At 46.6% G+C, this 13,108-nt stretch overlaps 1 protein-coding gene across 1 annotated transcript in view; it reads right to left on the bottom strand.

Annotated features, from left to right (window-relative positions):
* Positions 1 to 13,108, bottom strand: part of ANKRD45 (ankyrin repeat domain 45) — a 137,343-nt gene that overhangs the window by 122,112 nt on the left and 2,123 nt on the right. The window contains exon 2 of the mRNA XM_030206524.1: positions 4,261 to 4,518. Coding sequence (XP_030062384.1) covers positions 4,261 to 4,486 — 226 coding nt within the window. The 5' untranslated portion in view covers positions 4,487 to 4,518. The remainder of the gene's footprint in view (positions 1 to 4,260; positions 4,519 to 13,108) is intronic.

Genomic DNA, 13,108 nt, shown 5'->3' on the forward strand with positions numbered 1-13,108 from the left:
CCCCTCCATTCATCCCTATCCAGCAAGTCCCCTCTCTCCCTGAGCCCTGCCCTCCCCAATCCATGCCCATCCATGCTCCTCTGTCCCCTGCCCCCTCCATTCATCCCTTTCCAGCAATTCCCCTCTCTCCCTGAGCCCTGCCCTCCCAATCCATGCCCATCCATGCTCCTCTGTCACCTGCCCCCTCCATTCATCCCTATCCAGCAATTCCCCTTTCTCCCTGAGCCCTGCCCTGCAATCCATATCCATCCATGCCCATCTGTCCCCTCCATTCATCCCTATCCAGCAATTCCCCTCTCTCCCTGAGCCCTGCCCTCCCAATCCATGCCCTCCATGCTCCTCTGTCCCCTGCCCCCTCCATTCATCCTTTCCAGCAATTCCCCTCGCTCCCTGAGCCCTGCCCCTCCCATCCATGCTCCTCTGTCACCCTCCATTAATCCCTATCCAGCATTCCCCTCTCTCCCTTCCATGACCACCCTCCCCGCTCACATCCATGCTCCTCTCTCTCCTCTCGCTCCCATGTCCCATCATGTCCCAGTTGGCCCTGGCCTAGCCCGCCCTCTTCTCCCCTCCCCCTTCGCATCCATGCTCTCTCTCTCCCCTGCCCTCCCGCTCCCATTGTTCAACTGCCCGCCCTCTTCTCTCCCCCCCCCCCAACATCCCTTTTCTTTTTAAATTTACCTCCGTGGCGGTCAGCAGCGCAGCGTCAGTGAAGGAGGCGGCGCTCCCGACGTCTCTAGCCTTCCCTTCACTGTGTTCCGCCTTCTTCTGACGTCAATGAAATGACGTCAGAAGAAGGCGGAACACAGTGAAGGGAAGGCTAGAGACGTCGGGAGCGCCACCTCCTTCACTGACGATGCGCTGCTGGACCGCCACGGAGGTAAATTTAAAAAAAAAAAAAAAAGAAAAGGGATGTTGGGGGGGGGGGAGAAGAGGGCGGGAAGTTGAACAATGGGAGCGGGAGGGCGAGCGAGGTGAGCATGGTGCGGCGGCGCCCCCCAGAGGGAAGCGCCCCCCGCCATGCTTACCTCGCTTACCGTGTTGGCATGGCCCTGGATATACTGAAGGCAGGAGGAGCTAGACGTCCAGGGTCACTGTGGCTTTTCAGTGTTCTCTATCTCCACCTGCTGTTAGGCGGATACAACCCATCAGTTAATGGATTCATCTGCTGTTGATGACAAGGAAAAAAAAGATTTTACATGCTCCCAGATTTCAACTTAAATCATGTTTAATGCCGGATATAAATGTTACAAATGAGTAAGTAAATAGATAGAAACTCTGAATGTTGAGCACCTGATTCTCCTAACATGATGTCTGTTTTAGTGGCCCTTTACCAGGAGGAAAAAAAAAATCTCTACACGAATATAACACAAGCTAAAGTGTCCCAATAACCAGCCCCACCACTGATTACGATTTATTACAAATTACTACTCTACCTATGAAAAGTTATTCCGTTATTATAATCAGGGCTGCTGAGAGATTGAGCCCCCCAATCGTCGTCCGCTGCCGCCCCCCTCACCCCTGATCGCTGCCACTGCCACAACAGGATTGAAATACCTTGGTTGGCGGGGATCCCGAGGCCCTGCCAGCAGAAGACATCTTCCTCTAGAACGGACTCTTTACTCTGCCGACAGCCTGCCCCTGCGGCTGCATTTCCTTTCAGGGCATGCTCTGTTTCAAAACTGAGCAAGCGCACCTGAGACGAAAAGCAGCCGCTCAGCAAGCAATAGGCAGAAGAGCAGCGCTGGAGGAAGACCTGCGGTGTCTGCTCCTCTGGGTCCTCCCCAGCCTCCAAGGGGGGCCCGGCTCTGGAGTTTTCTCTCTCCTGCTCCTGTCGGGACGTGATCACTTGGGTCCCGTCAGGAGCGGGAAAGAGAGAGAGAGAGAGAGACCCTGGCGCCGGGCCCCACTTGGAGGCCCACGGAATTTGCCCCCCTGCCCTCCCCTCTCGGTGGCCCTGATTATACTTCCTCTGTGTACATCTGCATGCCGCACAAGCTGCCATGTTTGAAAATACAAATGAGATTAAATAAAAATGCTACCAACAATAAAGCATGACAACATGGATGCAGCAGCTCATAGTTGGACTCCTTCCCCTCCTCCCAACCTGAGTCACTCAATGCACTGTCTTCTGCCTCCTCCTCTCTGGTGGTGACCGCAGCTCCCCCTCTCCTGATGATCTTCTCTCTGATTCAGAAAGCAGATCAGGAGGGGACCCTGCCACCAGAGCCACACCGCCAGTGATCAATGTCTGTTTCCTGCCTCGGGCCTCGAAGTCACCAATGGTTGAAGTGCAGTTGCCGCAGGCCATGTCAGAGAATTCTGAATCTGAAGAGAGAGAAAAAGGCGCACGCAGGCAGCATTGTAAAGAGGGTCTGATCTCGCCTACAATTAGGACCAATAGGAAGGTGAGCAGTTAAGAGCAGCAACACATGGCCACGTAATGAAAAATCACCTAACCTGTGACAAAAAATAGCCCGAAAAGCTGCGACCCGCGCGCTTTTAAAAATCCCGTGGGGAGGAGTGGGAAATAGCCCAATTCCACGGTTTACCTAATGAAACTAATCACTCCTAAACCACCCAGTGCTTCAAAAACACCTCTCACACGAACCTTACCTATCACCTTTCCATTTAAATCCTCATCTACCTTCAGCTTATTACCAACTGTATTTAAGATCATGTAATGACTATATCATAATAACACTCTGTAAGCCACATTGAGCCTGCAAAAAGTGGGATAACGTGAGGTACAAATGCAATAAATAAATAAATAAATTGGCAATTTTGCTTACTTATGCTGATTATGTCACTGCCAGAGTTCAGTTTTCTCATCCTGTCCTACCAGCAGATGGAGGTAAACACCCATTTGTGCAGAACTGGTGAGGAGCTGGCTCTGCTCCCAGAAAACCCTCAACATAGCCATTTTTCAGCTTGGGTGCTAATTGGACCTTTTTTAGTGGCACTATCCAGTTAAGTGCTGCTGAATATGCCGGGTTAGTCCTAGAGAGGTGGCAAAATTTATTCTAGTTTCCTTCCATGCCAAACAGATTGTACCATACATTTTTGTAATGAACACAAGAAAATCTGAGTTAGGGGGGATGGGTAAATAGCTAAAATAAATATTAGATTAGGCTGAACCAGCATCTTAATTGTATTTACTTTGCCTAATCAAGATACACAGAAGTCCCTCCACCCAACAACTTGGTCTTTATGGTGTGCAACAAGGCTTCGTAATTCAATACATAGAGAAGATGGCTAGATATCATAATACCTAAATACGTGAATCTAGAAACTGGTTGTAAACCTAGTTCAGCTAGTGTTGAAGTCTAGGTAATATATGCACACTGCAGGGCATTGATTAGTACAATTAACTGAATATTCAGCCATGGACCCAAACTCCTCAATCAATTCTAATCACCCTGGCTATGAGTTAATAGGATTTGTCATATAGATAAAGTATCATCCGCATCTAATGAAATTGCACGTGCTTTCCTCCAATATGTATACCCTGTATTTCATCAGTGTGTCTTAAGGCTGCCAAAGGCTCAATAACTAGTGCAAATATGAGAGGAAATAATGGACAGCCTTGATGTGTGCCATGTCTCAGTTGGAACGGGGCTGAGGTACAACCATTAACAACTACTGAGGTTGGAGGTTTCAATACAGGGCTAATCTTTCTCCTTAAACCTCCATCCAGACCAGTAACAGGAGCAGTGTTAATTAAGTCATCTCCTGCTATTACAGGTCAGTTTCATAGTATGAGCCATATGGATCTCCCATGGTGGCAAAGATGATGTGCAATTAATCCTTCTCCTGCTACTGGACTGGGTGGGGGGTAGAGAAGGAAGATCAAATAGCAGGTCATAAAAAATGTTAGAATTAGCCACAGGCTACTGTGCTCAGCTTCAGTGCACAACTATAGCCTGGGATTGTGGAGATGTACCCTTGGGGTGTAGTACCTGGCCCAGGCCACATTGGCTATGGTTCTGCTATGAAAAAAGGACATTTTGCTGTGGCAAAAACTATATACATGAAAGCTCTCAGTCAATAACCTTTTCTGCTTCTAGAGATTAATAGGAAGAAGCTTTCTACATGCTTTGGGCAAAAATCAGACATGGGCGGTGACCAAGAACCAGACATACAAAAAGTCTCAAACATTCTCACAGCCATATGCTGCACCTTAGCAGAAGAGCCCTCTGAATATTAACGGGAGGAACTGATGAATAAAATAATTAATAATAACAGCAAATTCCAGTGTACCTCTAGTTGTTGGCTCATTCATGTTCACATTGTACTTTGCAAATTCCTGAATGATGTTGCTATGTCCCAGCACACAGGCTGTATGCAGAGGGTTTCTCCCAACAATGTCACATTCTAGATCCTGCTGAAGCACCTTCTTGTGGCGAGGATTGCCATCTCCAGTAACAATTTCTGCAAGCCCTCTAGATCTCCCTCCAGCACACAACTCAAAACAGGTCTGGGGCATTCTGTAGCTCCATGACCTTCAGCCCAGCTTTCCTGAAAAGTACAGAAGCAATAATAACAAATATTTTACCAGAGTCATTACAAAGATATTTAAAAATCTAAATGCCTACAATGTGATATATTCCGTATGTAAATTTACACAAAACATTGACCCCTGTTCTGCAATACAGTACATGTAATGCGTCATTGTACTCTGTTAAATGTAACTTTTCCTTAATATTTTGAGTTATTAAACTCTAGATTCATCCAACACTTCAGGAATGTTTTGGAGAGGTTGCATGGAGGATGGAATTTTCTTCCATATGTAGAGGGCTTGCCCGAAAGTGAGAGTATTGGGAAACCATACAGAAAGCATTAAGGAAACGTGCACGTGTGATCTGGAGTTGGACCCAAAGGTGTTTTTATTGGAGTTATTCCCCATATCAGTGAAGAGAAGTGGGGCAAATTCATGGGAATGTAAGTAATTGCAATGTGATGTGAAAGTGAAACTGGAAACAGATGACTATGGCTGGTTCAGATGGAAGACTAGGCTTCATCAAATTGGCAAGATGGAAAAACTCACTGTGATCAACAGGATCACTTTGATAGATATAGAGAAGTGTCGAAAGAGTTGGAAGACTATGTTAGGAACTAGTCAGACTGAAAACAGCAGGCAGTTCCTGTGGGGTCCATGAGAAATGTACTTAATGGCACATTAGGGTACAAGGAGCTGCCTCAGTGTGGAACTCTGGGAGGTGAGGGAATGGGGCTGTGTTATTACACAGCAACACAGTAAATGACAGCAGATAAAGACCTGTATGGGTCCATCCACTCTGCCAAAAACACGGACAGAATTGCAACTGCACCCCTCAATGCATGTTTAAAAGTGTGAAGGTTAACTTTTGTTTGATTTCAACCTCTTTTTTTATAGGGATCCTCTGTGTTTATCCCACATATTTTTGAATTCCATCACTATTTTGTCCTCACCATCTTCACCAGGAGGGCATTCCAGATATCACACTGTTCATGAAAAAATATTTCCTGATGTTACTACTAAGTCTACACCCTGCAACACTAGTTCTACTACTTCCCTGTCTCTGAAAAAGATGTGTTTGTATATTAACATCCCACTTCAGTTTATTTCCCAGAAGTGGACTCCAGTGATTGTCTTTTCATCCTCTTTCCTCCTGCCTGAAGGTACTCTGTGAATCATTACTACTATTACTACTATTAAACATTTCTATAGCGCTAATCATTACCTGAACATTTCTGCTCTTAAGGCCAGATTAGGCTTGTGATGCATGAAAAATTGCTGCAGTCAGAGAATAATTTGTTTATATTGATTATTTTAAGGTTTTCCATTAAATACAGTACCAAATCAGAACAATGTTTCCGCTTAACAATATGTTGTGCAAAAACACAAAATTAACATATATGGCAGAAAAATATATGAGCATGCACCCCGCAATCCACCCTCATATTAATCTCCATACCCTCCCTCCTCCCTCTCACTATCCCTGTCCCCTTCCCTCCCCCCGGAGAATCTAGGTGTGCAAGGAAACCGCTTCTTTTGAACCACACGCCACTTATCATATATGTCCCAGATTCTGTGGTAGTTTGTAATTGTTCCTTTTCGTATAGCTGTAAGATTTGACATCAGTCGCACATTGTCCAGTCTTTCTAGTACAGTCTGTAGTCCCAGCAACCTTGGTTTCTTCCATCCGGCCACAATGACCATCTTGCTTGCCACAAACACTTGAGTAGCAAATTGATGTGTAGCTCGCTTAACTCTCACTGGTTTAAAGTGCAGCAAACAGCTGTCCATTGTCACGGGATATGTAGTAGCTGCTACTTGGTTCAAGAAATTTACAACTTCAGCCCCAAATTTTGTGCATGATTACAGGTCCACCACACATGAAACATATCCCCCAATAATCCACACTGTCGCCAGCACTGGCAGAACCTGATTTATACATTTTTATCAACGACTTGGCGTATAATACCAACAATATAAAATCTTGTATCCATTTTCTATCATCGCACTAGAGATTGATACTCGCAGTACGGACCTAAAAGGTTGCATCCATTGTGAAAACTCAAGTGTTACTCCCAATGCAACCTCCCATTTAGATGTGTGGAGGGGCATAATCGAACGGAAACGCCTATCTCCATGGGCATTTATCTCCGAGAACGGGTCCGTGAAGGGGCGGGCCGAACCGTATTTTCGAAAAAATGGACGTTTTTGAGCTGGGCGTGTTTTTTTTTTTAGCGATAATGGAAACTAAAAACACCCAGCTCAAAAACGTCCTAATCCGACCCATTTGGTCGTGGGAGGGGCCAGGATTGGTAGTACACTGGCCCTCCTGATATGCCAGGACACCAACTGGGTACCCTAGGTCAGTGCGGTGGACTTCAGAAAAAGCTCCCACATGCATAGCTCCCTTACCACGGGTGCTGAGCTCCCAAACCCCTCCCCCAAAACCCACTACCCACAAATCTACAACACTACCATAGCTCTTAGGGGTGAAGGGTGCACCTACATGTGGGTACAGTGGGTTTTGGAGGCCTCCCATTTACCAGCACAAGTGTTACAGGTGGGGGGGGGGGATGGGCCTGGGGCCACCTGGCTGAAGTGCACTGCGGTACCCACTAAAAGTGCTCCAGGGACCTGCATACACGCAGGCCTCTAGGACTGGTTGCTGCTATATAACATTGGCACACCAGTTGACACCTGAAGACTAATCTCTCCGAAAACATCCTTTATTGGAATAACCGCCTTTACTCACAGTTAACTGCAGATCAGAGGTTGTGCCCCACTGGCAACGAGTCTCCCTGGTACTGAGATTAGCAGTAGGTCAGAGCTGGCAGAAGCTGTACAATGCCCTCTTCAGCCACATTCAAGGGAAGAACTAAGTTCTGTAACATGGTTAACACAGGAAAGGGAACTAAAACTGGCTTACAAAAATGGCCACTACCGCATGGACTACAACAGGAAACACAACAGGGTAGGGTTACCATATGGCTCCAGAAAAAGGAGGACGGATTGAGCCAGCCGGGTTTTACTTCCATTGCTTTCAATGGAAATAATTGAGCCAGCCGGGTTTCACTTCCATTGCTTTGCAATGGAAGTAAAACCCGGCTGGCTCAATCCGTCCTCCCTTTTCTGGAGCCATATGGTAACCCTACAACAGGGCACACTCTGACCTAGTAGGCAGGGGGAAAAGCACCATGGGAGAAGAGCCTACCAACTACCAACATCGTGAGACTGTAACACAAGCTAATGAAATCACAGAGCCCAATACCCTACACCCACCACAATGCAATGCTGATGTGACCCTGTACTGCACCCGAGAGCCACATCTGACCCAGGGAAAGGCTGTGAGAGGATCGAACACATTCTGCTGTCATGGAGGTGGGTACGGCATTTGAAGCTGGCATACAGGCTGGAAAAAAAGTTTTTAAAGTGGGGTTTTTTTGGTGGGAGGGGGTTAGTGACTACTGGGGGAGTCCGGGGAGGTCATCCCCGATTCCTTCCAGTGGTCATCTGTGCAGTTGGAGCACTTTTTTGGGACTTGTTCGTGAAAAAAAGGGTCCAAAAAAAGTGACCCAAAATCGAGGTAAAAACGCCTTTTTTTTCCGATTATCAGCTAAAGACGCCCATCTCTCCTCGGCTGATAACCACGCCCCAGTTCCGCCTCCACCACGCCTCCGACATGCCCCCGTCAACTTTATTCGTTTCTGCGACGGAGTGCAGTTGGAAACGCCCAAAATCAGCTTTCGATTATACTGATTTGGGCGCCTTTGCGAGACAAACATCTATCTCCCGATTTAGGTCACACTATAGGCGTTTTTCTCTTTCGAAAATAAGCTGGATAGTATTCCACTGGGGTGTCATATAGCAGCAGGGCCTTATAGATTCTGGTGAAACCTCCGTGCCCTCCTCCTCTCATCAGTCCCTGTTCCAGTAGTGTTTCAGTGAAGCTAAGTTCTTCCCCTGCCCGACGTTTAATAAAATCTTTTACCTGATAATACTGAAAGGCTTGTAAGGGGGAGAGCCCATGTTCTTGGCGTAGTTCTGCATACGATATCATCTCCCCTTTTTCATACATCTGGCCTAGTTCGCACAGGCCCATTTTTCCCATTCTAAATAGGCGCAGTCTATCTGGCCTGGCCCAAACTTAGGAGCAAATCTGAGAACATATGTAGAAAATATGTTTGCCATGGAAAGAATTTTCTCTCACCTTGTTCCACACCCTTAATGGCCATTTTAGTAGCGGGGGACTCTCTTTTATTATCTCCCCCAGCCTATGCTTCAGGAGCCACGGCACCGCCCCCAGTGGGATGGGCCCCACCATCCCTCTTCCAATCTAACCCCTAATTTTTTTTCCCTTTGTAACCATGTTGCTAAAATTCTTAAATGGGCTGCCTGGTAGTATGCTTGTAGGAAGGGGCCCCCATCCCTCCTCTTTCTTTGGTTGGTACATCACTTCTCTCCGTAATCGGGGTGGCCTTTTTTTCCATATGAACACGAATAGTTTCCTCTGTATGCCCCTCAAAAAGCCAACCGGGAGAGCTATGGGTAGCGCCATGAATAATGTAGCTGGGTCCCCCTTCCAGGACCCAGCCGGGCTCGACCCTGCTTAGCTTCCTTCTTCACCCGACTGTTGCCTCGCTCCACACCACCTTGGCCTGTTCTGGGAACTCAGCGCCAGACCCCCTGAGAGATAGCAGACTTCCTCCTCTCTCTATTGTTTCCACAGAGGCTCAATCAAGGCAAAACGTTTATATAAAAAAACTTTATTTCTTGCTTCCATTCAGCATAGACACAAAAGGAAAACACCTTACTCCCAGGTTGTTAAGGTTTGCTGCCAAAGTCTCATTCAGGGTTTAAACAGTCCATATAACTTCACTTTAGCCAAAATTACTTCTTTAGGGAACAGTACATTATCAGAAAGAAAACACAATAGCTTGGTAGGTTGCAGGCCCAGACCTTTTCAGTATGAAACAGTTTACACAGTCTTTCTTACAGCACAGCTACACAGCTTTGGTCCCACCTGGTTCAGACTGGGGTTTCAATTGTGCCCAGCCCTCTTTCTCTCCCAGGGGCTGCACCTGTTTCCTCTTTAGTAGAGATCTCCCCCAGCGCCTCAGTCTCTCTCCTCTGGTCTTCCACCAGTCTCTCCAAGGCACAGCTAGCCACCCTCTTACAGCAGCTTTTTGGGTTTGAGCCAGCGCTCCAATCTCCATCTGTTCCTCCTCTAGTCCTTCAGTAACCTCCATGTTATCCTCCTCTTCAACTTCCCCTGCCCCCAACCTCCCCAGCTGGCCCTCATCACCTTCCTCAGAGACCATTTCCCAATCTTCTATCTCCTCCCCTAACTCTTGCACAGCCGGGTGGGGAAGAGAGGGATTCTGGGACTGGTAGTTCCTCCTCTTCTTCCTTAACCCGGCCAACCTCTCTGCCTCCGGTAGCGCAGCTTTCTGAATGTGGGTGTTGTGCACATGAAGTCTGCCCCGTTGGGGTTCCCCGGCTGCCTGCACCCCCCTTCTGCGTGCCTTCCCGGATCCCCTTTCACCTACCCTCTCACAATAAGTATAAGATTTTGGGAGGATTATCATTTTCACAGCATTAATCCGTCCCATCCACGATATAGTCAATCCCTCCCACCTATCCACTTCTAGGAGTAAGTCTCGTATTTTATCTGGTAAATTGTTTTAAAAAATTTCCTCTAGTCTGCGTGGTATATTAACTCCTAGGTACCTAATGTATTTTTTTGCCCATCTATAGGAGAACTGACACTGCAATTGCTCCAGTTGTTCCTTTTGGTATGTTCACCTCCAGTGCTTCTGACTTATCAAAGTTGATTTTAAAACCAGAAATCTCCCCATATCTTTGGATCACCTCACTGATTACTGGGAAAGAGACCATAGGCTCCCACAGCGTAAGTAAAATATCATCAGCAAACAAGAGAATTTTAGTCTCCATCCCCCTCCATCTAGGGCCCCGTATTTCTGAGTGTTCCCTAATTTGTGTAGCCAAGGGCTCCATCACTAAGGCAAAGAGTAATGGGGACAGCGCACATCCCTGTCTAGTCCTCTAGAAACGGTTGAGATAGATGGCCATTAACTCGCACTGAGGCTTGTGGAGTTTTGTAAATCAAACGTAGCCATGTTTCAAATCGCCCTGTGATACCAGCCCTTTTCGTCACTGCAAAAAGGAATGGCCAACTCACCCGATTGAATGCCTTTTCGGCGTCCAATGAAAGAATACATAGTGGGGTCGTGTTGATATTTGCATTTTGTATCATGTATAGGGCCCTCCGGATATTATCAAATGTCTGCCGACCCTGTATAAAGCCAGCTTGGTCTTCATGAATTAACAGCAGGAGATTCTTCTGTAGTCTAGTTGCCAGAATCTTGGTAAATATTTTATAGTCCACTCCCAATAAGGAGATGGGTCTGTAGGAACTACAGAGATGCGGATCTTTGCCCGGTTTGGGTATAACTGTTATAGTAGCCAAGTTCCATGTCAGCGGGAGGCCAGTCTAGGTCTAGGGAATTGAAAACTCTTAAGAGTAATGGGGCCACTAGCCTTCCAAAGATTTTGTAAAATTTATTGGTGTAGCCGTCAGGTCCTGGCGCTTTTATAGGGGCCAATTCTTTAATGGATTGTTCTATCTCCTCTAACTTAATAGGACCTGACAAAACCTGCCTGGTGTCCCTAGATAACTGTGAGAGCTCAACTTCCTCTAAATATTGCACTGTGGCTTCTTGACTCTGGTCAGCCTCTGGTGTGTACAGTTTCTCATAATAGCTTCTAAAAGCAGATTTCAAGAACTCCTCATCAGAGTGCAGCTCTCCTCTTTCATCCATGAGGTCCCCCACTTCATTCCTGGTAGCCTGCTGTTTAAGTTTATAAGCTAAAAGTCGACTAGATTTATTGCCAAACTCAAAGTGCGATTGACGTGCCCTCTGCAATTGCTCTGAAATGTCTGCTAATTCAAGTTCATGAAGTCGATTACGAATTCCCCGGGCCTGTGCTATCAGGTCAGGTGATGACTGAGTGCCCCCTCGTTGTATCTGCTCCTCGAGTTTTGCTAACTCCTCCCTTAGCCCATTCTCTTCTGCGATCGCTTTTTCCAGCAGTGTGACCTTAATGCTATGAGCTGGCCTCGTATCACTGCCTTAAAGGCCCTCCCACAGGATGATCGGGGAGACCTCTCCATTATTATTGAACTGTATATAATCTTTAATATGTTGTTCTATCTTCAACAAATTATCTGGGTCGGCTAGGCAACGCGTCATCCAGCCACCAGTTATGCTTTTCCCTTGCTTTCCTCGCGCTGTTTAAATGTAATAGGACTGGGGAGTGGTCCGACCAGGTATGAGGCAGAATTTTCTGGTTGTCAGTCAGTCCCGAGACTGTAACACCGCCTAGCCACATATCTATCCTAGAGAATGTTTGGTGTATTGCCGAGAAGTATGAGTAACTACGCTGGGTGGGATGATCCCTACGCCAAAGATCTGTTAGATGCCAGCGTGTTATGAACTCTTGGCGCTGTCGCCTACCTTGTTTAGCATAATTTACTCTAGGTGAGGAATTATCTAAATGCAGTTGTAAGGTAATATTAAAATATCCCCTATCACTAGAGATCACTCAATATGCTGGGCAATCTGGTGGTCTAACTCCAGAAAAAATTCTCCTTGATTTGTGTTGGGCCCATATATATTTACTATTGTGTAAATTCTTCCTGCTGGAGCCACAATCACCAACAGGTATCTCCCTCCCTTGTCTCTTATTACTTTCCGTACCTCTTCGAAAAGCTATTAGCACCCCCTTACTCTTTGTATTATCAGCATTAGAGGCAAAATATATAGAGGGATACTGCTTATGGGAGCAGAGCTGTTCATATCTACGTTTAAGGTGGGTTTCTTGAACCAAAGCTACATCCACCTGAAGGCGACATAAATCTCTAAATAACAACTGTCTCTTCCTGGGAATATTGAGCCCTTTTACATTCAGTGTCACCCATGTTATTTCAGCCATTGGAACATATCAATGTATCCCTTTTCTTTATCCTTTCTATCAGTTTCCGCTTCACTGTCTTGGTATGTGGACGTCTCTGGCAGGCCTTGAAATCGTAGATTATTTCGTCGACCCCTATTTTCCAGGTCCTCTACTTTTTCCAGCAATTGTTGCTGCTCCGTTTGTAGTTCCACGAGTTGCTGATCCATCGTACCTAACATTTCACTGTGGCCTTCTACATGCGATTCAATTTCCTCAAGCCGTGACCCCAGCTCGCGGATTTCTCCCCTCAGGTCTGCTCTGAGCGTCGCCACCTCAGCTCTCAAGGCTTTCACATCTAAGCTGATCTCTTGCAGCCAGTTTTTTTTTTTTAACTCTGAGGGAATCTCCGCCCCTGGTCTCACTAGTTCTTGTTGCTCTGGGATATTGTCCATTTGATGGGGTTTTTCCGTGCTCTTTGATTCCTGCGTTTCCCGAAGTTCCGCCATTTTGACTCTTTGTGTCTCCTCTCCGCTTGGGAAGGCGAAGCGAGAAAACTCCACCCCCGACACCTTTTGGCTCATAATCCCCGTAATCCTGAGTAGGTAAGAAGCTGCCTCTCCATATTTGCTTTTCTCA

This window comes from Microcaecilia unicolor, chromosome 6 (genome assembly GCF_901765095.1).
Source record: "Microcaecilia unicolor chromosome 6, aMicUni1.1, whole genome shotgun sequence".
In the NCBI taxonomy this organism is placed as follows: Eukaryota; Metazoa; Chordata; class Amphibia; order Gymnophiona; family Siphonopidae; genus Microcaecilia; species Microcaecilia unicolor.